The sequence below is a fragment of the Vombatus ursinus genome, unplaced genomic scaffold, assembly GCF_900497805.2.
Source record: "Vombatus ursinus unplaced genomic scaffold, bare-nosed wombat genome assembly UNPS02014832.1, whole genome shotgun sequence".
In the NCBI taxonomy this organism is placed as follows: domain Eukaryota; kingdom Metazoa; phylum Chordata; class Mammalia; order Diprotodontia; family Vombatidae; genus Vombatus; species Vombatus ursinus.
Window position 1 is genome coordinate 3,105,094 of NW_020954610.1, and position 27,752 is coordinate 3,132,845.

The following is a 27,752-nucleotide window of genomic DNA, read 5'->3' on the forward strand; positions in this document are numbered from 1 at the left end:
AGAAGAGAAGGGGAAGGGGAGAGAAAGAGATAGGAGGGAGAAAGAGAGATAGGAGGAAGAGAGAGAAAGAGAAAGAGAGAGAGAAGGAGAGAAGGAGGTTATGCTGAGAAAACAGGCAGGCTGGGGGAGGGAGGGAAGCTAAACCTAAGCAGGAGACAGCAGAGCAAAGCTTGACGCAGCAGCAACAGCATCACATACAGGGATCTCTCTCTCTCTCTCGCTCTCTCTCGCTGTCTCGCTCTCTCTCTCTCTCTCGCCCCCCTCCCCTCTCTCTCCGCGGGGTTGCCCCCAGAGCCCTCTGCCGCCCCCCACCCCCTCTTTCTCCTTGCCAGGGTGTGTGTGTGTTTCGGTGACGGCGTCACCAGCCCGGGTTCTCTTTGGCGAGAGGCGAGCAGGAAGGGACTGGGAGCCGGGGGGGCGGAGGCGGAGGGAGCGGGGCGGGCGGGAGGGAATCACCAGCCATCGCTCTCACTACCAGCATGTCTGGCCAGCTGCCGCCTCTCCCGCCGCCGCCTCTCCCGCCGCCGCCGCCGCCTCCCCGGGGCTGATCGCGGCCCCCTCCTCCCGCCGCCGCCGCCGCCGCCGCTGCCGCTGCTGCTCGGCGGGCAGCCCTCGTGGGTGTCTCCCGGAGGTTTCCCGCTCCCCGGGGCCGCGGTGTATGTTTGCATCCTGCCGCTGTGTGCGGGGAGGCAGGAGGACGATGAAAATGATCCGCTTTCGGAGCTCGAGCATCAGATCGCTCAGCCAGGAGATGACATGTACCATCCGGCTGCTGGACGATTCCGAAATCTCCTGCCAGATCCAGGTGAGGGCGGTGGGAGTGGGGATGGGTGGGCGCCGGGCGCGGGGTTAGACTGGGGACAAATGGAAAAGGGAGAGACACGGGGAGGGGGCGATTTCCTTGCTGGAGTTAGGCGTCCCCATCCTCGAATGTGGGAGCCATATTCGGGAGACCCGGAGCCAGGGCATTGACTGCCGTGCATATGGCAGGACCCTCTCTGTCCACCCCGGCCCCTCCGCCCTCCAATCCCTTGCTATTGACACCTGCACGCGCCCTTCCCTCCAGAAGCACGGACATCTCGTGCATCCCCTTTCTTCCTCTCCCAGCCAGCCTCGAAGGTGCGCTTTCATTCCCCCAGGCTCCCTTCTCTCCCCCCCCCCGTCCCCCAGCGTGGGCTTCCCCGCACGCGGACAGGGGTCTATCGAGCAGCCAGCCTGAGAAGTGGGGCATTCCTCCCTCCCCACCCAGTCTCTCCGGGGCTCTGTGCACTTGAACTTAACTTCCTGCTCGCTCTTCCCCAGGCTCTCTTGGACGCCCGTGCATCGTGCACGGTGCACCTTGCACCCATGCCTCGGTCCTCCTGGGCTAGCCCTTCCCAGCCTCCAGCCCCGCTCCCTTAGGCGCCCTCGCGGTAGCGTTTACTACTGGGGTGCACGCACAGCGGCGAAGTTTCCCCGGGAGTGGGGAGGGTGCGCGCGCGCCCGCCCGCCCGGGCAGCCCCGGGAGCTCCGGGAGCTCCAGACTCTCCTTCCAGGCTGGGGAGGGTGCGGGGGAGCACGCTGCTTCTGTTGCTAAAAGAGGAGCTGTCACGTCTGGGTGTTTCTGCGAAAGGAGTGTTTGATGCCGCCGCCAAGGAGCCCAGGGAACCTTGGATGCTGTGGGCTGGGGGTGGGGATCTGGGTGAGGAAAGAGGCTTCGCTTTGCATAGTTGTGCAGTTAGTTCTTTCTGGCTGAAGTTTGGGAAGAGGCTGTCTCTGGGCCAAGGTGCATTTTTGGCTTATGGGAATAAGGCCCCATAATGAGAGTGAGAGAGAGTGAGAGTGAGAGAGAGAGTGTGTGTGTGTACACCTCTGCCCAGCCTGACCCTATTTCATTGAGGGTGCCCCAAGAATCCTGCTCCTTCCTAGGCATTATTTGCAGTACCTTTTAAGATTTCCTTCTTGTCGGGGATCTCCCTCTCTCAGTCCTACCCAATGCTGGCATACATGGCAGTGACTTTGAAAATACAAAACATATTCCATTCAAACCCATTTCTGGTGTGCTGGGCACATACTGAATGAAAGAGCATTCGGTTTTCTTGTGGGAAGTGTCTCACTACTTTGTACCAGAAAAAGTGCTTTAGCTTTAAAAAGCGGAAAGCATTGTCCGGGTTTAATCTCTGAGTCCCATTGGCCACTCCTGATTCCCCTGGAGGAGTCTGGCTTTCAGTATGATATTCATAAATAATAAAGGCACCAGCAGAATATATAGTTTTTAATGGTACCACCAACTCTGCACATAGATGGTTGATAGATATAGCTAGATTAAATTTCTGCATTTTGCTTTAAGTTGTACAATGGAAGCACATGATTTAAGGCAAGGCAGCTGTTGAAGACACAGCTATTTGGGGACTGTTTCTGAAAGAACTGATATGAATTCTCTGCTCTTTTAACCTTCTTTTCCCCTACTCTAATATGATCTAAAACATTCTTTAAAGGCCACAAGTCTACCTTGGCTCAGCTGAATACATCAAGCCGGGCCTGTATTTATACTTCTGCTGTTCTGGGAGCCAACAAAGAATAAAGATTCTCATTGCAGAAGCGTTTGGAAAATGAGGCAATAGAATTTTAGGTCAAAGACAACTGTTTGTTTACAATTTTTTTTTAGAGTTGCTAGGACTCCTTAGATTAGGGTGTTATGGCCATACCTTCAGGATATCTTAGAATAATCCCTATTTCAACAGAAGCCTTTAAAAAAGACTTTAAAAAGCATTAGATCACTTATCCTGATTTTGGTTCAGAAAATCCGGCCATCACATATCTTTGGGACACCTCTCTTGCTCTCAGAAAAGTTTTGTATGGCATATTAAGAAGAATCAAAGTGAATCACAATTATGCTTTTAGATCACAAAATCACAGAAGTGCCCTGAGAATTTCTAATAACCTTGAAGTAGCAGGGGTAGAGAGTCTCTGTCAGAGAGTCAGTGCTTGGATGTTTCCATTTTGTTTTAACTAAACAAAGAAAAGGATTTTTTTTTTTCCTTTTGGTCTGAAGAAAAACAAGTTTCTTATAATTAGAAGGGTGTGGGAGGGTTTAAATTTTTTTTTATTTTCTTGTTTTTTTTTCTCTTTCATAGGATCACAGATTTGTAAGACAACTTTTATATGTTTTACACCCCTCTCTGAAGGAAGATCCACCTTGATTCTCATCTATAATGGATGAAAATCTCCCCTCTTCCCCTCTTAACCCCTCCCACAACTTTTAGGAAGGGGAAAGAACACTGAACTAGGTACCAGAAGACCTGAGTTTGAGACTCTGTGACCTTGGACAAGTAATTTGACTTTTCCAAATCTCACTTCCCTAATTTGTAAAACGAGGTGGTTGGACATGATGTTTGCCACGAATATCCCTTCCGGCCTCCTTTAGGATTTTATTCTAGTGTTTAATAACTCTCAGTATCAAGAACCTCTCACTGCTTTTGCACCTGATTTTGGAGGCTGTCCAGGAACAGCGGGGGTGGGGGGTTGGGAGGGGTTGGGGGTGGGGGGGGTGGGGGGGTATTGCAGGCACATATTTCCCTACTTACTGTAGTTCATGGTTAAGAAAGTCAGTGTGGCAGGGCTGTTGTTGAGTTAGCTCTAATGAGTGTGGAAAATTGAATGCCCTGCACGGTGGCGCAGAGATGTAATATCCTTGGAATGCCCACTCTCTATCTTTTCCGTGTGAATGAGCCTCCTTGAATTTTTTTAAATGTACGGTTTATTTAAATGAGATCCTATGGATTAGGTTCTGGAAGATGGAGGGAAGAGAGGTGATGAACTGGGAGAAAGTGGGGTGGTGCTGGGTATATAGATAGACCTTAGGTGATCTTCTGCTGAATTATGGAAACTCTAATGTTAAGGGCATTTTTTTTAAAGGAAAAATTAAAGATGTTGAAAACTGGTAATACAAGTGGGTGATGTTGGGTTAGAGAAACTGGAGAGATGATGGTGATGATTTTTTTTTAGACTGTCCTAAAGACTTCTTTTCAAGAATAGATAATTCTTGAAGAATTAAAGAATTTATGTTGGTCTAGGGCCTCCACTAGGCTGCCCTCCCCATTTCCCCACATTGCTGAAAAGAGCAGTGATTGACCTGAAATCATCCCTAAGGGCCCTTAATTGTTTAGGGCATGAAACTTTCAGTTCAATTCAATAAACATTTAACACTTCCTCTGTGCAAGGGGCTGGAGGAGGCTGCCAGGATGAATAAGATATAATTCTGGACTTGGGAGCTTGGAATTTATAAGTGCCAAGAGGAGGAGCTGACATTTATATAGCACGTGAAGGTTTGGAAAACACTTGATGTGCAATTATCTCATATGGACTTCATAATGACCACAGGAAGTAGTTAGGACAGGTATTATTATGCCAGTTTCACAGATGAAAAAACTGAGGCTGAGAGAGACAAAAAGTGATTTGGCCAGAAAGACCTGGGTTCGGGTTTATCTTATCCCTTCCACCCCCACCTTCCTGGGAGCCAGTGATAATGATCTCTTTACCGGTCCTTTCACATGATACTTTATCTTCCTACTATGTCTTTTCAGTGACTATAATCCATGCCTGGTACTCTCTGACTCCTGGCTTCCTTCAAGCCTCAGCTAAAATCCCACCTTCCTTTCCTGCCTTCTCTCTGAGGTTATCTATCTCCAGTTTATCCTGTATATATCTTGGATGTATTTAGTTGTTTGCATATTGTCTCCCCCATTAGACTGTAAGTTCCTTGAGGACAGGGACTATCTTGACTTCTTTGTCTCTCCAGCTACCTAATAGGTCCTTCTCATTTGATTGCCCTTTTCCCCCCACTTCTTATTCTCCAGAATTAAGTCCCTTGTCACAGGTCAGGGTTGAATTGCTGAACCAAAGGTCAAGGAATAGTTTTTCTGGTAGCTCTGTAAATCAGAGCCAGGGAGGGTAAATGCCAAGTTTTTTCCCTGGGTGCTGTCTTCAGGAGGAAACGTTCGTTCTGGCTCTTCTACTTAGTACCTGCTGAGATGTGCAAATTTAGAGACATCTCCACTCGGAATGTTCATATGGACATTGTGCCCGACCTATGGTAGAGCCTCCTAAACTCATGCTGGTCTGATCAGCTATAGTGTGACACATAGTATCTTGACTCCAATATAGTGATGTCATTTTGGTCCTCTTAAAGAATGAAGGACAACAACTGCTTAGTACTTGTGTGATCTTGGGCAGATCACTTTGTGCTTCAGTATCTTCATCTGTAAAATCAAGGGGTTGGACAAGATTGGAAATTCTTAACTTTTTTTTAGTCATAGAACCCCTTGGGAATTTGGTTAAACCTGCAGAGCCCTTCTCAGAATAAACAATAAAATGCATAGGAGTACGAGGGAAATTGATTACATTGAAATATAGTGATAAAAATACTTAGGCATGTATATGTGTGTGTATATATGTATATGTATATGCCAGGGGTGGGGAACCTTGGGCCTTGAGGTCACACATGGCCTTCTAGGTCCTCAAGTGTGGCCCTTTGACTGAATCCAAACTTAACAGAACAAATCCCCTTAATAAAAGGATTTGTTCTATAAAACTTGTGAAAGGAATGGTAAAGAGATCATTGTCACTAGATCCCAGAAAGGTGGGGGTGGAAGGGATAAGACAAACCCGAACCCAGGTCTTTCTGGACAAATCACTTTTTGTCTCTCTCAGCCTCAGTTTTTTCATCTGTGAAGTTTTTTCATCAAGTGTTTTCCAAAACTTCAAGTGTTCTATAAAACTTCAAACAGTCAAAAGGCCACAGCCGAGGACCTAGAGGGCCATATGTGGCCTCAAGGCTGCAGGTTCCCCACCCCTGGATGTGCACACATGTATATGTCTACACACACACACACACACACACACACACACACACATATCCCAAAGCCTCCAAAACAGCAATTTCACTGATTCCATGTCAAGAATTTCTTATTTAGGGGGCAGCTATGTGGTGCAATGGATAGAGCACCAGTCTTGGAGTCAGGAGGACCTGAGTAGCTCTGTGACCCTAGGCAAGTCACTTAACCCCATTGCCTAGCAAAAAAAAAAAACAAACTTTCTTATTTGGAAGATCTCCAAGGTCCCTTCAGCTTTTAGGTCTTTGAACTAATGATTTGGCCATATTTTTGTCAGTGATCTTTTCATCCAGACACATCAGAGATTAGTGTAGGATCAGGAATGTGGTTTGTTTATTTGTTTAGTTAAAGAGTAGCTTTTAAAAATGCTTGTTTTGAAGGGTTTGTTGTTGAGGAGGCACTTTGGCAATGAATAATTTCCAAAAGGAAACACCTTACTGGGCATATTCACCAGGAAGCATCACAGTTAATTACTAGATGGCACGTGTAATCCCAAATACTGTAGTATGTTTTTCACTGGATCCAAAGTGCTGATTCTGTAAACATTTTCATTTGATTGTGAATGTTTAGTCTAAGTGTTGGAAAGAGTCAGCAGTTCCTCTAGATTTGTGCAATGGTGTAACTTATAGGGGAGCTGGGGGATGCAATGGGTAGAGCCTGGGGCCTGGAGTTAGGAGAACTCCACTTTCTGAGGTCAAATATGGCCTTAGACACTTACTAGCTGTGTGACCTTGGAAATCACTTGATCCTGTTTGCCTCAGTTTCCTCATCTGTTAAATGAGCTGGAGAAGGAAATGGCTCTACTCACACCGGTGCCATACCTCAGACTCTCATCCCCTCCTGCCCAGATTATTGCAATGGCCTCCTAATTGATCTTCCTGTCTCAACATTTCCCTCATTTGGTGCTCGACACAGCTGTCAAACTGATTTTCCTTAAACTTCGATCTGATCATGTCACTCCCCTACTCAGTTTCCGTGGTTCCTTATTGACTCTCAGAAAAAAATGCAAACTCCTCTGTTTAGCTTTTAAGGCTCTGTACAACCTACCCTCAAGCTTTAGACTCACTGTATATTAATTTCTGTCTAGACTGCTTTCTGAGATCCAATCAAACTGGCCTGTTTTCTTGCTAGGATACCTCATCTCCCTTCCTTGTGACTCAGAATGTCCTCCTTCCTCAACTCAGTCTCAGAATCTTTGTCTTCCTTCAAGACTCATCTTGATCATCACTTTTTAAATGGTTTCATATCTTATTAGGCGTCTAAAACTTATCTGAAAATGCCTCCCCTCTGAAACGATTTTATATTTATTTGGTAATACTTATGTATGAGATATAATATATATTATATTACATATAATATAAGTAAATATATAATACATACTTGTATACCTATATCATATATATTACTTGTATGCTTGTCACGCGTATTAGGATGTCAGGTCCTTGAAAGCAGGGACTGTTTTCTTCTTTGTACCATATAGCCATGGCCTAGCTCAGGACCTGGCAAGTAGTAGATACTTAAATACTTTTGATTGATTGATGGACTAGGGAACAAGACTTTATTAGGAGGACTGAAGAGGGGATATTGAATGGTAAATAACTATGTGTCCTCCCACTTGAGGTTTCCTGCTTGGTACTCTTATGTCTGCCATGGGCATTGCCTAAGGGTTTGGATTTTTAGTTGAATAGGGAATTTAGCATAGTGATTTGACGGCATTATAGCTACTCAGTAAATATTTTATTGATTGTTTAAATAAATTTTGCCAGATGATAGGGGTTTTTAGCTTATATCTTTAGTTGTGAATAATGCGAGTAGGCTGGAGTAACAAAAAAGTCAGGAGATTTGGGTCCTCTGATGGCCTGGATGCCAACTAGCTGTTGCCTGTGGTAAATCATTTTGAGTCTGGGTCTCTATCGGTTTCCATATCCATAGAATGAAAGGGTAGGATGAGATGATCTCTAAGGTGCACTCTAGTTCTAAAATTCTGTGTGTGTGTGTGTGTGTATCTAAGTTCCCATTAGATTTTTTTTGTTATTTTGGTCTCGATCTATGATTTATTGATACAGGGAATTACTTGTGAGAAAACTCCTTCCAGTAATGCAGTTTGACACAGTGTTCCTTAACTTAGGTTTATAAAGTTGCCTGGGGGCACTTTGAGGTTAAGTGGCTTGCCCGGGTCGCTGAGCCAATATGTATCAGAAGTGGTGGAACTTGAATCCAGCTTTTCCTTACTGTGAGGTTAGCTCTCCATCGCTCACTCAATACTACCTGTGATGGTATAATGTTGTGTTTAATAAAGGAGATAGCTAGTCTCAGTGGATAGAGTGCTCTGCCTAGAGTCAGGAAGACCTGAGTTCAAATTTGGCCTCAGATACTTACTGTGTGACCTTGGACAAGTCACTTAACCTCTCTTTGCCTTAATCCACTGGAGAAGGAAATGGCAAACTACTTCAGTATCTTTGCTAAGAAAACTCTTGGACAGAATGGTCTGTGAAGAGTTGGACACAACTGAACAACTTAATAAGTGTTTGTTAAATTGAATTGGTTCTATGATAGCTAACTCTAAGCCTTGAGTACTCCTCTCACTTTCAGAAATCTCTTCTGAACTTAATTCCTTCTTATGTTCCCATTATCATTGAAGGATTAAAAAAAAAAAAACCAAACCAAAAAACAGGAACTACCATGTAGGCTAAATCATGTTTCAATATTAGTGTTATAATAAGAAGTCTCTGCATAGTGGAGAAAGCAGATATCCAAGCCATGGCCAATGCATTATCTATTTATTTTTAAACATTCCAGGATAAGCAAAAATAAATTTGGACAATTTCTTGGCAGTTTGTTGTTTTGAGATTTAACCTGTATTTTTTAGGTATTAATTCAACCCTCTAGTGGCCTAAGAGACAGCTGGAATATTTTTCTTCAAGTTAGTCAACAGCAATGTTTGTTCAAAGCACAGTATTAATTCATTACTTTGTCATAGATCATTGGTCTAGACCTGAAAGGGACTGCTGAGGTCATATGCTCAAACTCCCTTATTTCACAAATGAGGAGTTTAGGGCCCTGACAGGTTATTTAGGTGCTAACTGACATAACTAATGTGAACCTGGATCCTTTGACTACAAAGTCAGTGCCCGTTCTGCTAAAGGAGGAAACCAAAGGCCCTTGGCTCCTTCTCTCACCTAATTATTTAATGGAAGGTGCTTTAGGCAAATACATGGAAATGTGGCTGCACACTAATCTTAGAAACAGTTAGAAAACCCTCTAACCATTATAGCTGATAAAAATCCCACTTGTGGAATTTTGCATAGATCCAATTTATATTCACAAACACCCCATTTCTTCCTTTGGTCCCCTATTATTACTTCATGTTGTGATTTGTGATTTCATCTTTGTGGGTATCCCTTGTAAGTAAAGAAGGACATAATTCCTCCATGTCTTAATGGGAAGTCTTCATGAGTTGAGATAGATGAACTCATGTCTCAGTAGCCAACTCTGCCAGTGAGTCTCTTGGACCTTACCTAGGCTGATCTTGAGATGAGAAGCAGACAGTTCATGGCCAGAGCCATCCTTGAGCCCCTCATTGATTGATAAAAGCCTATTAGTGCTTGCCCTTGGTTGCTATTGACTTGGCATGGCTATACCATGATGAGCAATGGTATAGGACTTAGTGAAAGCCCTGTTATTATTGGGTTGAGAAAATATGAGCACCTCATGGGATTTCATAGAATATGATGAAAACTGAAGAGGAAGTGAACATATGGGAGAGATGTGGTACATTAAATATCTTAAGAGCCATCACCTACTTGATGAAGGTTCAGCTCTCATTTCTTTGAGGTCTCAGCCATCAGCTGGTAGCTTCATGGAGAGGCCGTGTGATAATAATAGAACGAGAACTGGACTATTAATCAGTGGATCTGGGTTCTAGTTCTGGTCTAATTAGCAGTTCAATCCTGAGAAAGTCACTTAACTTCCCTAGGTCTCAGTTTTTATCACCTGTAAAATGAAGAGATTGATCTAAAATGGCCTCTGATATTCATTTTAGCTGTAGATGTACAATCTTTTTTTATTAATTTATTTTAATTGATCAACAGTTATTTCCATAAGCTTTTGGGTTTTAAATTTTTCTCTCCCTCCTTCCTTGCCTCCCTCCCCAAGACAGCGTGCAATCTAATATAGGCTATACATATACATTCCTATTAAATATATTTTCGCATTAGTGATGTTGTAAGGAAGAATTAGAACCAATAGGAGGTACCACAAGAAAGAGAAAGTGAAACAGAAGAAAAAATAGCAAATAGTATGCTTCAATCTGCATTTAAACTCCATAGTTCTTTTTTTGAATGTGGATAGCATTTTCCTAGATGTACAATCTTAGAACAGGAGTTTTTAACCTGGAGTCTATGAATTTGTCTTTTAAAATATTTTGATAACTGTATTTCTTTTTTAAAATAATTTTTGTTGATGATTTTTGTTTCTTAGATCACCATAGTATCCCATGTATTCTTTCCCCTCTTCTGGAGTCATCTCATATGACAAATAACATTTTTTTTTTAAAGAGAGGGAGAAAAGTCAGTGCAACTGCTTGATACGTTGAGAAAGTCTCAAAACATGTGCAGTGTAAAACCTATGGACCTCCTCCTACCTAGTCAAAAAGGGTGGTTTAGGGGTATCCTCTCATATCTCTTCATTCAAATCATGTTTGATCTTTATAATTTTGTTACATTTGTTTTTGATTTTTTGGTGTGTCATTGTTCTTTCCGTTTACATTGTTGTAGTTGATGTATATATTGTTTTCTTCCTTCTGCTTGCTTCGTCTATATTAGTTCATATAGATCTTTCCATGTTTCCAATAACTGTATTTCAGTATAATTGATTACCTTTGTACTCCTGTGTACAGCTAGGTAATGCAGTAGAGTGCTGAACCTGGAGTCAGGAAGACCCAAGTTCAAATATAGCCCCAGGCACTGACTAGCTGTGTGACCATGGGCATGTTGATTAACCTTTGTCTGCCTTAGTTTCGTCATCTATAAAATGGGGATAATAATACCACCTACCTCCCAGGATTTGTTGTAAGGATAAAATGAGATAATATTTGTAAAGTGCTTTATATACTTTAAAGCACTATGTAAATGCTAGCCATTATTATTATTATTATTACTTATTAAATGCACTTTAAAACATTACTCTGAGATGGAAGGAAGGAAGCAAGCATTTATCAAGCAGCTGTGTAATGTGCCAGGCATTGTGCTAAGTTCTTTACACATATTATTTCATTTGATAGAAGTGGTCCATAGGCTTTACCACTCTGCCAAAGGGGGATCCATGACACAAAGTGGGATCCATTGAATAAGTATCGCTTTCTTAGATGATCTCTAAATTTACTCTCTTGCAATTTCAAAATTCTGTGATTCTATATCAAACATATACATACCAAAAAAAACGAATCATGAGAGATGGTTACTTTCCAGATTGACTGCAGTTAATTTAGGATCTTATCTCTTGACTTCTCCCGGATATGGTAATGATAATTTTGCAGAGAGGCTGAGCTGAACTATTTCTGCTTTTTTATTAGGTCTACATAGTTTGGATGACATTGTCTGGGTGATTGCTAGTTGCAGTGGCTTTCAGAAGAAATACATCTTGGGCCTGTAAGCTTTCATGTGGCATTAGCTGAAATGCTGCCAAACTCATTCAAAGCATTGAGTGTGTCCATGTGGAATACTCATTGGGTCCTCTTTGTCTCGGTAACACATATATAGTTACGTATATACACATGTACATAATGTAACATTAATATGCAAATGGAATATGCCCATTGTGAATGCTGCAGGAAGCATCAAATACAGTTTTTCTGTTGAACTGGAACAGAAGACACCATTTGTTCAGCTAGAATAAAGTGAGAAAGATACAGAAAGCTGATTGTCAAGTTCAGCCCCATTTTTTTAACTCAATTCCAGCCAATAAACATTTATCAGACATCTATAATGTCCAAGATATTGTGCACAAAGATAGCTAAGGTGGGGTCCTAGCCCTTCATCTAACAGTTTGTATCTGTACCAATTAAGCAGTTACTATATTCAAGTCCTGGGGCAGCTAGGTGGCATGGTGGATAGAGTGCCAGGCCAAGAGTCAGGAAGACTCTTCTTGGCCTCAGACATTTACTAACGTGTGACCCTGGGCAAATCACTTTAACCTGTTTGCCTGATCTGTCAGATGAGCTAGAGAAGGAAACAGCAAGCCACTCTGGTATCTTTCCCAAGAAAACTCTAAATGGGGTCATGAAGAGTTGGATGTGACTGAAAAACAGCAAATATTCAAGTCCTCAGAGAATCAGTCAGGCAGTCAATAAGCATTTATTAAGTGCTTACCATGTCTCTGGAATTACACATTCTAATGGGGGAGACAACATGCAAAAAACCATGTCACACCACACACACACACACACACACACACACACACACACACACACGATATATGCAGAAAAGATGGAAGATCATCCCAAAGAGAAGGCATTAGCACTAGGGGAGACCAGGAAAGGACTCTTACAGAAGGTGGTATTTGAGCTGAGAATTGAAGGAAGCCAGGGAAGCCAGGAGGCAGAGGTGAGAAGGGAGAGAATTTTCACAGCCAGTGAAAAAGTATGAGTCAGTACATAGAGTGTCATGAGTGAGGAGCCACAAGATGGCCAGTTACTGGATTAAATAGGGTATGGGAGGGAGGGAGTAGAGTGTGAGAAGACTTGAAAGGTGTGGACGGGCCATGTTGTCAAGGGTTTTAAATGCCAAATAGAGCAAAAAGACAAAATGAAAAGTCTTGAGTCCCTTGCTCAAGGAGTTTACATTTTTCTGTGGATGGAATCCAATTTGTCAGAAGATGACTATATAACACTAGGAGACTGGAAGTGTGGCTTTGACTTTCCACCAAGTCACTGTGTGACTTTGGGCGAGGGATTCTGGGAGGGCTTAAAAAGTGATGCTGAGAACAGTTTTAGAACTGGTCAAGTGGAGAATCTAATGTGTTTTTCACAGCAGTGAGTGGTAGGCTGATGAATGGTTGCTCCACCCTCAGTGACTGAATGCAAAATGAGATTTGTCCTCAAAGAGATCGGAAAAAAATATTTTGGTCAGTAGCCATTAAGAACAGGTTTTGCAAATGTGGACATAGAACTGTTAAGCCTTCTGCATCAAGAATATGAAGGCATTGGTTTTAAGGCTTCAGGGTTGGAAGGAATGAAGAGCTATCAGATTCTCATGGAGGCATCTGTTTCCTGAGTGCTTTTCTGGCATGGATAGATAGATGATTTGGAGAACTTGTGATAAGTGCTAATGGGGTGCTGCTCATGGGGACAAATACTTAAAGGATCATCGGTATAGTTACCCCTTCCAGTGACACAGACTGCTTGGGGTAGGTGGTCTTTGTGAGTTGTTTTGTCTGAAAAAATTCACAGAATCTCTGAGTTGGGAGTTACCTCAGAGGCCATTTCATCTAATCCACACTCAAATCAGAATCCTTTCTCTGACCTCCCCCAGAAAGTGACCGTCCAGAATCTTCTTGAAAACATTCAGTCAGGAGGAGCCCCATTGCTTCCTGAGGAAGACTGTTTGACTTTTGGATACCTCTAATTTTGTGTTTTTTTAAAAAGTTTTTTCTTACATCAGGGTGAAGTCTGCCTTTCTGCAAATTATGCCAATACGTCCTAGCTCTGTCTGGGGCTGGGCAAATCAAGTCTCATGCCCCTTCTATAGGATAGCACTTTAAATACTTGAAGTCAGGTACCATGTTCTGACCGTGTTAAATTTTCTCTTCCTGTTAACCTCAGGCCAACGTTTAGTTAAAGGTTTTGTAACAATTATCGTGTCATGAACCTGTTGGCAGTGTGGTGAAGTCTATGTAACCCTTCTCAGAAGGGTGTTTTTAAAGGCATATCATAAAATGCATGTTAGTACCAAGAAAACAAATTATGTTGAAATACTCTTAGCAAAAAAAAAAAATTATGGACTCACAGTTAAGAGCTACTATTTTAGTGTGGCTAGCCTTCTGGTCATGACCTTGGCTGTGCTGGTCCTCAGACAGACACTTAATCCATTGCTGGGTCCACACTTGAAGTCTTTCCAATGAGTAAGAGCTTGTGCCCAACTGACATAGCCTTTGAAATACTATGGTCACTGTGTCCAACTGACATAGCCTTTGAAATACTATGGTCACTATGGGAGGACTTTAAGAGAGGAATGAGAGGCAGTATAGGGTAGTAGGTAGAAGAATGACTTGGAGTCACCTTGAGAGCCAGGACTACCTGAGTTCAAATGGTCCTCAACAAGTCACTTTACCTCTGGACCTCAGTTTCCTCATCTATAAAATAATGGGGTTGGACTCAGTGACTTCTAAGGTCTCTTCCGGTTCAAGATCTGTGATCCTAAGAATGGGAGAAAAATGCCCTTGCCCCAAATCTAAAGATGGCTGTTTTAAAATTGAATATTGCCAGTGATAGAAAATTTTATGGAATTATGAAGAGGAGGAAAACTAGGGGCTGAGTTGCAGTTCATGCTTATAGTGACACATTTCCTAGTCTTAGATTGGCTTTTTAAGCTAGTGTGAGATTGTCTTCTCCATGACAACTTAGCAGCAGTAGAGGGAAATTCTGACCACATTACGGAGAAACAAGGTAATGTGCTAGCTGGAGTGGACCGCTTGGCAGTCACCTAGAGTGATGGTCATCTGTTTTCATTTGCAGAAGTTACTTTGCCTATAGTATAGACCATGTCACACATCCTTAAAAAAATGTGAGGTTTGGAATTATTTGTTTCTAGTCAACCTTCCCCATGAGGTACAAGAAAAATGGAGGGAGATTACCAGAAAGATGCAGCAGATCAGAAAATTTAAAAAAAATTTTTAAGTAGATTTTTTTTTGAAGAGTGAAAACTTGATAAGAATCCTGACAGATAATCCTTTACTATTATATCTGTCAGTTTGGAGCACTTGTAATATTTTAGAGCAAAAATTGCTAAGCCGTGGTATACTTGCCAGGGGATGGTGTACTGAACTACTCACCCCATGTGTGCTGGTTTTGGTTTCAATTTGCATGCTGATAACAATTTGCATGCTGATAACAATTTGCATTTGCAGCTAAGTACCACTTAGTAGGATTAATGAATCCTCTGCAGTGGATGCATTATTCAGATTTGTACTGCAAAATGCCATTGGGCTGGAACCAAAGGCTGTTTTACTCAATTATCACCTCAAATAGTGCGAATTTGAATGCAGGCGACCCCATCAGGGAATTCATTTTCAGGACCTGCATAGTACTTTACAAAGTCTTTTCATTTGAGCCTCACAACAAAAACCCTATGAGACAAGTACTGCAGATATTATTATCTCCATTTTACAGATCAGGAAACTGAGGCTTAGAAAGGTTTTGTTACTTGCCCAGAGTTAGAAAATAATGGAGTGGGATTTGAATGCAGGTTTTCCTGATTTTAAACTCTGTACTCCCATCTCCTATATAGCTAATAGACAGCTAGAACCATCCAACTCTCCTCCTGTTTTCTCTCTCTTTCTCCCCCCAACCCTCTGAATTTTTTTCCTGTAAACTTGTATTGAAGAATTGAGTTTAGGTGGCCTGGCTGTACTGTTCTAAACTTCGGCCATAGCCAATTGTGGACTTATACACACATGCCCACACACATATAAATATATATGTATATACACACATACATAAATATGTACACATACATATATACACATGTCTTTATATCACACACATGAATATAGGTGTGTGTATGTATAAAGATATATGTCTCTCTCTCTGTGTCTCTCTGTCCCTCTGTCCCTCTGTCTCTCTGTCTCACTCTCTCATCTCATCTCTTGTTCTTCTTCATGATCCATTTGGGAAGGACACCCAGAAATGGCCATAGGATTAAAGGTTGGCAGAGCAGGAAGGAATCCTTCTAATAATCCAGTCCAGGGATCAGCAAACTATATATAACCTGAGGGTCAAATCTACCAGACACCTATTTTTATACTGCCCGTGAGCTAAACATGGTTTTTATATTTATAAATACAATAAGACTTTATTGCCAATGGAGAGTATCTAATAATATAGAACCTGCCCTCAAGGAACTTTCTAAGATAGCATGGCACAATGGCACCAGAGGACTTATTAACATGCGGACATAAGTAATCACATCACTTGCAGCTTTGTAAATTATAATACCATAATGATAGTGATAGCTCATGCTATGGCTCTTTATGATCTATTACATCCCCCCGAGTCCTTTAATTTCTTTGTATCTCAGCTTTCCTGTCTATCGAATGTGAGAATAATTTCATTTTTTTACTTAGGTTCTAGGCATATTATGAAGATTAATGAAAGGAAAATAAAGTACAGTGAACACCTCTGTAGGCATTTGCAATTATTAGCAGGTCAAATGACCAAAACTTATAATGGAGTTTCATCTGAAATTATAAATATACATGTTTATATACACATATATACACAAATAACATATATACCTCAATGTAACACACACATATACATATATATCTGTTAAAGAGTAGAAATGTTAATTAGCAATAGCATCCGATGATTATCAAAGTAATGAGTTCTTTATATACTATAAGATGGTGGTTTATTAGATTAAGACTCTAATGCTTGGTTAGATGTTTCAGTACAGGTATTGGCTAACCCTAGTTCCCTGATAGTTGCGATGTGAAATATTTTAAATTCAAACACATTTTCATGTACTCATAAACTGAGATGTGATGAAGGTTAAAATGTTGCTTAAAATGAACTAAAGATTAACCTTTGTAGTAAAGTGTCAACAGAACTCTGATTAATAAGGTAATGGGTTTGTTCACTTCATTATGCGTCAGTTCATGTAAGTCATTCCAGGTTTTCTGAAATCATCCTGCTTGTCTTTTCTTATAGCAAAGTAATATTCCATTACAGTCACATACCACAGCTTGCTTAGCCATTCCCCATTTGATGGGCATCCCTTTGATTTCCAATTCTTAGCCACCCCAAAAAGAGTTGCTATAAATATTTTTGTAGAAATAGGTCCTTTCCCCCCTTTTTGGATATCTTTGGGATATAGACCTAGCAGTGATATTGCTGGATCAAAGGGTATGCACATTTTATAGGCCTTTGGGCATAGTTCCAAATTGCTCTCCAGAATGGTTAGATCACTAATCTAATAGTGTATTAGTGTCATAGTTTTCCCACATTCCTTCCAACATCCAATATTTTCCTTTTTTGTCATATTAGCTAATCTAATATCTCTAATTTTCTTGAAGAGATCTTTTGTCTTTCCTATTATATTATTTTGTTCTATTTCCTTGCATTGTTTATTTAAGAAAACCTTCAATCAGTTATCTGTATGTCTCTCAATATATTTATCTTTTGACATGTCTGGATAAAGGGGAGAGGAAGGAGTTTACTTTTTTTACAGCCTGCATTTTTCAATTTCAAGGAGTTAGTTGAAAAATGGAAGAGGCACATGGTATCAATAGATTGGCCAACTCAGTTTTCCAAATAGTTTGCCCTATAATATTTGAGAATAATTACCAGACAAATATTAGCACTATTTAATAGTGCAGTCTTTTCACTAAGATGGATAAAGAAGGGAAATGAGCCATGATCTTTTGTGGAGTTTCTAGGAGGTTAAGAAGCCAGTTATATCTCTGCCTGGGTCCTGGATAGATCCTTGTCAGAATCTCCTTGTTTTAAAGCTTTAGGTATAAAAACAATGAAATCCCTGGAGTCAGCTATGGAAAAATACACTTCAGATTTTCTCCTACCACCTGGAGTTTTGTCAGGGATAACATAGCCTCTTATGTTCCCAGGTGAGCTGCACAATAAACCTGTAGGGAGATTCATTTTTTTGCTGAGCAGCATCATGGGACAGGTGACACCAAAGGACATCTCCTGACTCTGGTTTTGGAACTGAAGCATTTTCCTCACCAGCTGTGTTGATGACACCTTCCTTGCCCACTGTTTTTTTTTTTAAAGTTGTATAGTAATTCAAGGGCAGCAGTGAACTGTGAGTATGCAGTGCCAGCAGGAGTCCAGTAATTTGAGAGTGCCAAATTAAGAGCAAAGCAGATTTTAATCATATGCCACTGAAAGGAAGGTGGCTCTGCTTTATTTCCAAAGTTTACCTCCATTTAAAGGAAAGGGGGAGGTTTTTAATGCTATTATGCAGGAACTTTTCTTTCTTTTTTAAAAGCTTCCTTCTCCATCTCTTAGGATAATACACTTTGCATAGTCTTTCTTTAGTGTACTTACCCAGAAAATAATTCCTACTTTAAGAAACACTCTGCCTCAGTTTACCAAGTAGTCATGTCTGGAAAGCACTTTCTAAGTGCTATAAAAATTCTACAAATAAGACAGACATGGTCCCTGTTGTCTAGGAATTTATAATTTCAAGGCAAGGTTGAAAGTCTCCTTGCAATCTCTTTGTAGGGAGGGTAGTGATTGTGATTTTTTTCCTTTCTGTAAATTGACTGAGAAACTCCCTATCTAGGAGATGTCAGATAGATTTGCTAATTATCTGATGAATCCAGGCGATACAGACAGTTGATGTAATAGTTTGGGACCTTAAAGTACTCCCCTCTGCCCTGCACCTGTATTTTGGGAAATGATCTATCCAAACCCTATTGTTATGTTGTTAATTTTGGCCCTATAGTTATTCAGAGATTGTTCTCTCAGAGACATGGTGGGCATAAGTAGTTGCAGTGAGTTCTTGGATTTCAGTCTTGTGGTCAAAATATCTTAGTGACTGTTGTCAACAATCATTATAAGCAGGAAGCCTTAAAAAGACATTGATATCTGGCAATCTCCCATCAACAAACTTTTGATTTTTTTTAATAGGATGTTGGTACTGGCATTGTATTCTATGACCTGGGACTGTTTTCTCTTCATATTTCATTTAGTCCGGCTTTGCTTCTACAAAGACAGGCCTTTGTTCAATCACAGGTCTTAGGGTCATAGATTTCGGCCTGAAGGTCTGACCCCTTCATTTTGTAGAAGAGGAAACTTGAGGTTCAGAGAGTTGGCCATGGTCCCACAGGGCCTCATCTAATCTAATCTAATCCAAGATTAGAACCCAGATCCTCACAGTTCAAATCCTGTCTTGCAATAGACTTGAGCTTTCTAAACTCAAAGATTTATAGTTGAGAGCGACCTTAAATGTCACTGAGTTTAACTCCTTTATTCTTCAGATTGAGCAAACTGAGGCTTGGAGAGGTTAAATGTCCTTTCCCATGATAATACAACTAGTGTTAGAGGCAGAATTGGAGTCTTTTTCGACAGCATGCTCTCTATAAATCCAAACGTCATTTCTTCGTCAAGTGGTTTGAATGTAAATGGAGGAGTATATGCTCCTTATGTTGTCAAAAGCATTTGTGGGGTTAATGTAAGATATGCTTTGAAATGTGCCCTTTTTATTTTCAAAAAGGGTTTACGATCATAGAACTGGCAGGGGCCTTAAAAACCCCTGAGATGAAGAGGATCGAAATAACTTGCTTAACTTAAAGAAACCTAACTGTTAACTTGAATCCACACCTTCTTTTCGCTGTATCAGTCTTTCTTGAAATGTGTAGGTACAAATCTCATTCCTCAGCTTATTTTTCTTGGCTAGTGATTAGAAATGAGTTATATATGGAGACTAAGCAGAAAAACACCCTTTAATTCTTGCAACCACTAATTGTTGATGAGTTAATAACACCTTCCTAAGTTGCAAACTTTTTTCCCTTCTAATTTCCAACTTGGGATGGATGTGGGTGATTTCTTGAAATGATTGGAAATAGGTTGTCTTTGAAGAATCTTTAAAAAAAAAGAAATTAAAAATAGGTGCAAACACCTTTATTCTCTTTGTTGTGTACGTGTTTGTGCTTTTGAATCCCATATTCCCATGCCAGGTTTGGGGGGGGGGTTCACCTTTTCTATTTATGCTTATAGCCCTTCTCCCTCCTCCTTTGTAGTCTGAGCACATAAAAGAAGACTTCTTTATCCTTTTTTCCCCTTTCTTATAGCTCTGGGCTTGCCTGAATGTCCAGCAGACATAAGACGATTCTGAAAGCAAAATTTTAAACTGAAAGCTGCTGTTTTAGAATTCTGCTCCTTCTGTGGAGGGTGAAGAATATGAAGGAGATGGGGAAAGACATTTGAAACGAAGGATCATTGATGAAACTTTCTTTGAAGGAATGCTGATTGATGTGTATCTTGAATGAGTAGAAGGAAGGAGAGAGGCCTGGGGAGAAGAGGAAGATGAACAGTAAATAGTGAAAGGAAAAGACAAAGAGGTTTGCTCAGTAGTAACATCAACACCTTAAGTAAGGTGAGAAAAAATGAATGGAAGTGGATTCCATGTTGCTGCTTTATCTGCCTTGTAGATAAGTTTGGCAATTACGTTTCCTTCATTTTTTACAGTTAGTATTCAGCTATTTACTAAACGTACCTGATTTTAATTTGATTTGATTCTATTCTTAAATGCAGTCATAGCAACAATAATATTCATGGAAGCAAACCCTGACATCGAGAGAAATTTTAACCTTTTTAAGAAAATGGAAATGGTCAGAAAGGGTTCTGCCTCTGATCTTTTGAAAAATAAACTGCTCTTTAGTCACCCCCAGAGGGTAGAGAGGCCAGTTGGACAGCATATATAACTACAGATGCAGATGCTGGGAGCTCTCACCTTTCCTGGGACTGTAATTAGCTTTCTGTTGTCTTTTGCATTTTCTGCAAGACCATGATTAATAACTAACCTCTCTGAGCCTTGGTTACCTCACCTCTAAAATGTTAACCAACACTAATAAGGGGGTTGAACTAGACGGCCTCTGGGGCCCCTTCCAGCTCTAAATCTCTGATGCCATGTAAGTGGTTAACCTTTAACTGATTTTCAGCAAGTGTAATGGGTTCAGTTTCATTGGCTGTCGTATGTAAATGCATTGCCTTATCCTTGGAATCTAGCCTCTGACAAACATTCCCTGGGGGGAGAGCTTAGCACAATGGAAAAATCACTAAATCTTGCTGGCCTCAGTTTCCTCTTCTGGAAAATGAGAAAGTTGGATTACATGGCCTCTGAAATACCTTGTCACCCTAGTTCTAGGCTCTAAATATTGCTTTCTGGATTTCACATCCTGTGAGTAGGTTGCCTAACTCACAACAACTCTGTGAAGTAGGCAAGGCAGGTATTACTATCCCCTCAGATCTGTGCACACGATTAAAATAGATCTGATGAAGAAAGATAGAGAGCTGGAGCCATTTAGTCTGAGGTAAGGCTGTGGGTAACTCACTGATTTTCCCAAATGAGATAAAGGGCCCTATTACCAAAAGGGCAGAGGATGGGAGAGTAGGATGTTTGAGTTGTAGCTGGACAAAAGGGAGACATTTTTGATGAACAAATGAAGAAGTAAAGTACCACTGGAGACTGCTGAATCTCATTGTTTCTTAACTGTGGGATGTGAGAACTCATTTAGTCCAACCACCTGTTTTTCAGATATGGAAACCTAGGTCCAAAGCAGACAAATGATTAATCCAAAATCAAATAGCCCATTAGAGTCAGGGCCGAGACCAGAATCCAGGAATCCAGGAATAACTTCTTTCCAGGAATAATTGAAATAATTAACATTAATATAATTTTTAAGATTTATAAAGAGCTTTTACGTACATAATCTCATTTAAGTCTGGAAACAGCCCAGTGCAGTAGTTGCTATATCAGAAATTCTTTTTTTTTGTGGGGGGGGAGGGTGGCTTCAGTTCATTTATTTAAAAATTTATTTAGTATTTTATTTTGCTCTAATTACGTGTAAAAAACAGTTTTTATCATTCATTTTTTAAACTCTGAGTTCCAAATTCTCTCCCTTCCTCCCTCCCCACCCTCCTTGTTGAGAAGGCAAGCAATTCAATATGGGTTATACTTGTGTAATCATACAAAACATATTTCCATATTAATCATATTGTGAAAGAAAACATAGACCAAAAAAAAAACCTCAAGAAAAATAAAGGAAGTAAAAAAAGTATGCCTTAATCTGTATTCAGACACCATCAGTTCTTTCTCTGGGGATGGATAGCACTTTTCATCCTAAGTTCTTCAGAGTTGTCTTGGATCATTGTATTGCTGAGAATAGTGAAGTCATTCACAGCTAATCATCTTACAGTATTGCTGTTACTTTGTGTACAGTACATTTCACTTTTCATCAGCTCATGTAAGTCTTTCTAGGTTTTTCTGAGAGAGAGTTAACATTTTTTGAGGTTTTTCAGCTCATCATTTCTTATAGCACAATAGTATTCCATCATAATCACATAGTACAATTTGTTCAGTCATTCCCCAATTGATGAATGTCTCCTCAGTTTCCAATTCTTTGCCACCAGGAGAGAGCTGCTATAAATATTTTTGTACGTATAGGTCCTTTTCCTTTTTGTTTTTTATCTGTTTTTGGATACAGACCAGTAGTGGTATTATATAACAGAAATTCTTAACCTAGGGATAGATTTCTCAGGGTTGGTGAACACGGATGGAGAAAAAAAATTATCTTTATTTTCACTAAACTTAAAGTAAAATTTCGCATTTCCTCCTGAAACGGAACTCATGATGCAAAACTTCCTGTTCTATAGTCATATGGTCTCCGTTTTCCAGTTGGGGAAACTGAGGCTCAGAGAGATAGTAAGTGTCACGGTCAGACAGCTAGTATCAAAGGCAGGATTTAAATGCAGATCTTCAAGGTTCTAAGTCCAACATTCTATCACTTTCTCTTTTTGTTTGTTGTTGTTCAGTCGTTTCAGTCGTGTCCAACTTTTTGTGACCCTATTTGGGGTTTTCTTGGCAAAGATACTGGAGTGGTTGGGCATTTCCTTCTCCATCTCATTTTACAGATGAGGAAACTGAGGCAAACAGGGTGAAGTGCCTTGCCCAGGATCACACAACTAGAAATGTCTGAGGTTGTATTTGAACTCGTGAAGATGAGTCTTCCAGTCCCAGCACTTTGTCCACTGTGCTGCTAGCTCCCTCACTTTGTCTACGCTGTCTGAAATAGCATATATAATCAACCCGAGGTAGGGCTGGACCAAATGACCTGTAGATAACTCTTTCTTAGCTATTAAAATAATTTGATTTTTACGTGCTTTGATTTTCCAATTTTGCAGGTTTGGGATGAGTGGTGGCTTTGGGTCTTCTAGTGGTACTTTCCAGTGGTTGAGGAGACCAGGGATAGGTTGGAAGAGGATGATGAACGTTGTTGTCGTCATCATTGTCATTGTTGTTTGACTTTCATTCTCAAAGAGGACCAATGACATTGAGTCCTTCCCATTGAATGGCCAATGATGAATGTTAGAAGGGGACTGGCTGGCTTTGGAGGCTTCTAAATCTTTCTTGTGATTTCTGTGAACATATAGAAAAAACTGCCCTCAAACTCTCCTGTCATTGACATCAGTGTCTCTTTAAAAAAAAATCATTTAACGTATTTAAGTGCCCACAGTTGGACAAATCAGGAAGACAGAGAGAGAAAGGAGAAGAGGAAAAAGGCAGAGAGGGAGAATCTTCTAGATTCTTCGTCCTTGTCCTTATGCCAACAGACCATGTGATTCAAGTCCACGTCAAATGAGGAGGGTCGACGAGATGACCTAACTTCATGTGGGCCTTTGATCTGAAGCTTGGACTTGTGATAGAAGTTTGAGGAGTTCAGGCAGAGATTGCTTTCAGAGCTGAAGGTGGCTAACCCTTTTCAGGCTCAGTTTCCCAAGCCCACAGGGCCCTTGTGAGAATCCAATGGGAGATAACATACCTAGAGCACTTTGCAAACTTTGAAGTGCTGTGTAGATGTTAACTTAATAACAGAGACCCAGATTCGATCCAGGCACGAAGCAAACCCCAAATCATTGATAAGTTCTCCTGCTCTAATCCCCTTGCAGGTAAATATAATAATGGTTATTTGGGGAAGGTGAAGTGGGCAGGTCTTATCCTGCCCTATCTGTTCCAGTTGGCATCCTGTTTGTCAGGGATTAGACTGCATTGTAACTAACTATGCTGTTCCCAGAAAGATGGAGGTAGAGGGGCTGTTGCATTTCGCTGTCTGCAATTCTCCCTTTTGCTTGATGGAAAAAAAAAAAAGGATGTCATTGATTTTTGGGGCCACCAATCCACTTTAGAGCGAAACTAAGCCTCTTAAGTAGGATTTGGTAAATAATGCCACAAATGTCCTTGTGACTGCAAGAGACTTGAAAATTCAGGTAGATTAAGATCACATCTGCCCCTGAGAAGAGCAGGCTCTGTTTGTTAACTCACTTTATAAAGTGCCCAGCACAGCACTGTGAGCAGATAGGTTTTTTGATGACTTTGAAGATTACCTTTTGGAAAATATAATACGCGTACTGAAAAATGCAGGACCGTACAGGTGCCTCTTGAAGTTGCTGTGTATGTATAGTTGAAACCTTCCAGTTTTATTAAAAGAAAAACCTTGGTTGCCCTGCTTCTCTCCCTCCCTTCCTCATTCCATCTGTCCTTTCCCTTTTTCCACCTTGGAGCCCCTCTGTAACTCATTCCCTCAGCAGACAAACAGTCCCTGGCTGCTGACTGCTTTGTCTCAGCACTTGGCCAGCCTCACAGAGCAGCCCTGGGTCATTGACATCAACTCATGCAACCTTCTGAGTCCACCTCTGAGGGGCTTCCTTCTGCCCCTGCCAGAAGGGGAACAAGCCCTCCCCCCCACCCCGAGATGAAGTCAAAATAGAAGAGAATGAAGACGATGGGTGAGCGAGTAAATTGAGAAAAATAAGTAGGATGGAAAAACTGCAAGAGAAATGGCAGTCTTCCAAGTTTGTAACTCTGAGCTATCCCACCTGCTTAGGGTGAAATGCTGCATTTTACAGAATTTCCCAGTGGGATGAATGTTTGTAAAATTATCCTACCTCCTCTGAATCAAAAAATAGCAAAATTCCATTTGTGGTACACAAGAATATTTACTATATGAGATACACCCCTGTTTTTCCAGTGAGGGAAAATTTTTGAATCAGATGGTGAATATTTATTGGTATAACTTTGAATATCCTTTCAGGAACCTTGGAATCCTATTTTTCTGAGTTCCTCCTTGAACTGAAACTTTCAGTTTGACTCCAAATGACCTTAGTCTTGCCTACCCATCAACTCATGGGAAATTTACTGCTTTGGGAATTGAAGTTAACAAAGAATGTAATTTCTGTTTTTCTTTTAAGAAACTTTACCTTAATGACTAATGCTCAAACCATATACCGCTGTACTGTTCCTTCACTGTTCTAGGACCTGCCACGGTGGGAAACTTTCTACGGTAGGGAGCAAGGAGAGGCAATAGCTGGAAGTTTTCTGCTCAGAAACATTTCATTGATTAGAAAGAGCGAAAGTAAATTGCCTGGGATTCTAAGCTAAGGGAACAGACCCGGAAGGTCTTAACTGCATCATAAGCAGGAGTTGGTAGTAGTGTCAAACAGAATTTTTAGGAAGGAGTAACAGACTTGGTCTGGGACGGGGTCAGGATTCAATATTGGAATAACAGAGAGGATCTGAGTCTTGCACAGAGTTCACACAGTTTGCAGTACTGTTTCTTGTGGACACACACGTGTGTGTGTGTGTGCAAGTGCACGCACTTTGCCTTCCAGCTTCCCCCTAAATTAGTTATAGTTAAATTGTTTCCTGCTCCTGGCAGCATTACTTTCTAAGCAAACAGCCATCTCACAGTGGTAGCTGACACCTCCATTCTTCTTTTCTTTTTTTTTTTTTTTGGTGAGGCAATCAGGGTTAAGTGAATTGCGCAGGGTCCTACAGCCAGTAACTGTCAAATGTCTGAGGCCACATTTGAACTCAGGTCCTCCCACCTCCACGGCTGGAGCTCTATCCACTGCGCCACCTAGCTGCCCCGACACCTCCATTTTTCAAATGAGAGAATAGACTATAAGAAAACTGAGGAGGGATACAAGGCATTTTTATGTCAGCATGTGGAGGCTGCAGTGACCCCTCTAGGCTTGTGCCCTCCTTCTGCCTCCCCAAGTGGCCCTAGGAAAGCCTGTGGTACATGGTAGTGGGTCCTTGGCATCATGACCTTGTAGGCTTCCCAGGGCAGAAAACATTCCCCTCTTCTCATCTCTTTCTCAACCTAATAACATAATAACTTTCCTGGCCACTAGGCATTCCATGTCTCAGATAATTCTTCATCCCATAAGGAATATCTGGGATAACATCTATTTCCTGCAGTTACTTAACTAAGCATGGCACATGGCTAATGAGAGCTTACCAGTGAAAAAAAGGTCTGACATCCTGTGTTCCATCTAAGACTTGGCGATGGGGTAAATGCAAAGTTTATACAACAGATTTGATTTTTGTATTAATAGCCTATGAAGGCAGAGTGTGAAATGGTGAACCTGGGCTCTGCAGCTGTTATTTTTGTAATTTCCTCCTCCTTCTGTAAAGCAGTTAGCTCTGTGAAGCAAGCCAGTGACTGGGGCAGATAATGTGGCTATTCAAAATCAGCACTTAATGATTTTGTGACCCTGTGGGGTGGGGAAAAGAAGAAATCACGGCTCATTGCAGCATTACACCGTCATTAAAGCTTCTTATGAACGGTAAAATGTGAGGGTGAGTTTATTCCAGGCATTTCCTGTTTGACCAGGAGCCCACTAAGCTCCTTCCATGACCTAAAACTGGTATAAATGAGTAAAAATGGACCTTGGCTTAGTAGAAGCAGTGCACAGAAACTGTTTTGCTGTGAGTACAACCATAGAATTTCAGCGTTAGAAGGAACCTTAGGAGACATCCCGTCCAACTCATACTTGAAGAAGAATCTTCACTACACTGCAGAATACTCACCAAGTGGTCATTCATTTTCTTGAAGACCTCCAGGGAAGGGAAACTCACTAGGCTCTCTCTTGCCCCCCACCCTCCAGCAGCCTATTCTATTTTTGAATAGTCTAGTTGTTAGGAAGGAGCAGCTCAGTGGCACTTTGGTCAGAGTGCTGGGCCTGGAGTCAGGAAGATTCCTCTTTCTGAGTTAGAATCTGGCCTCCAACACTTAGAAGCTACGTGACCCCAGGCAAGTCACTTAACCCTGTTTGCCTCAGTTTCTTCGTCTGTAAAGCGAACTGGAGAAGGAAATGGCAAACCAGTCTTTGCCAAGAAAACCTCAAGCGGAGTCACGAAGAGTCAGACATGACTCTTGTTGAATAACAACAACAACAATATAGTTTGTGTCAATGCACTTTCTTCCAACTACATCCCTTTTTTCATTATCAAGATACTGTTTGAATAGATCTGTACTGAGTAGCTTCAACTGCACGTGTTTTTATTATTTTTCCTAGATATACACTAGTTTTAAACTTTGCTGGAACTGGTCAGCCATCTGATTCAGAAATTAATCCTACATGAATAATGAGTAATTTCTTGTCTGCTAAAACATTGTGAATTCCTTTTTTTATGATGTTAGTCCACGTTCACATGTATAGAGGCAATCAATTTTTTTTTTTGGGTGAGGGTAATTGGGGTTAAATGACTTGCCCAGGGTCACACAGCTAGTGCGTGATATGTGTCTGAGGTCAGATTTGAACTCAGGTCCTCCTGATTTCAGGGCCAGTGCTCTATCCACTGTGCCACCTAGCTGCCCCTAGGCAATCACTTCTTTTCCTGAATAAAGTTTCTTGATACAGAGTTACAAGACTTCTCAATCATCTACACATCTTTAGGTTCTTTCATTCCTTATTCCTGATAGATTTTATCTCAATTTATTTCTCACCATCCTTGTCTACTCCCACCTTGGCACTGAGGTCACTGAGTATCAGACAATATGTTGAAATATGGAGGGTCTTATCGGATTCTTTATAGAATTTTTCTATATACATATCTATGTACATAACTATGTACATAT

The 27,752-nt window shown here is 41.1% G+C and overlaps 1 protein-coding gene across 1 annotated transcript in view; it reads left to right on the forward strand.

Annotated features, from left to right (window-relative positions):
* The first annotated feature begins 609 nt into the window (after window positions 1–609).
* Window positions 610–27,752, forward strand: part of LOC114025952 (FERM domain-containing protein 3) — a 335,752-nt gene continuing 308,609 nt past the window's right edge. Inside the window, exon 1 of the mRNA XM_027839493.1 lies at window positions 610–805. Coding sequence (XP_027695294.1) covers window positions 659–805 — 147 coding nt within the window. The 5' untranslated portion in view covers window positions 610–658. The remainder of the gene's footprint in view (window positions 806–27,752) is intronic.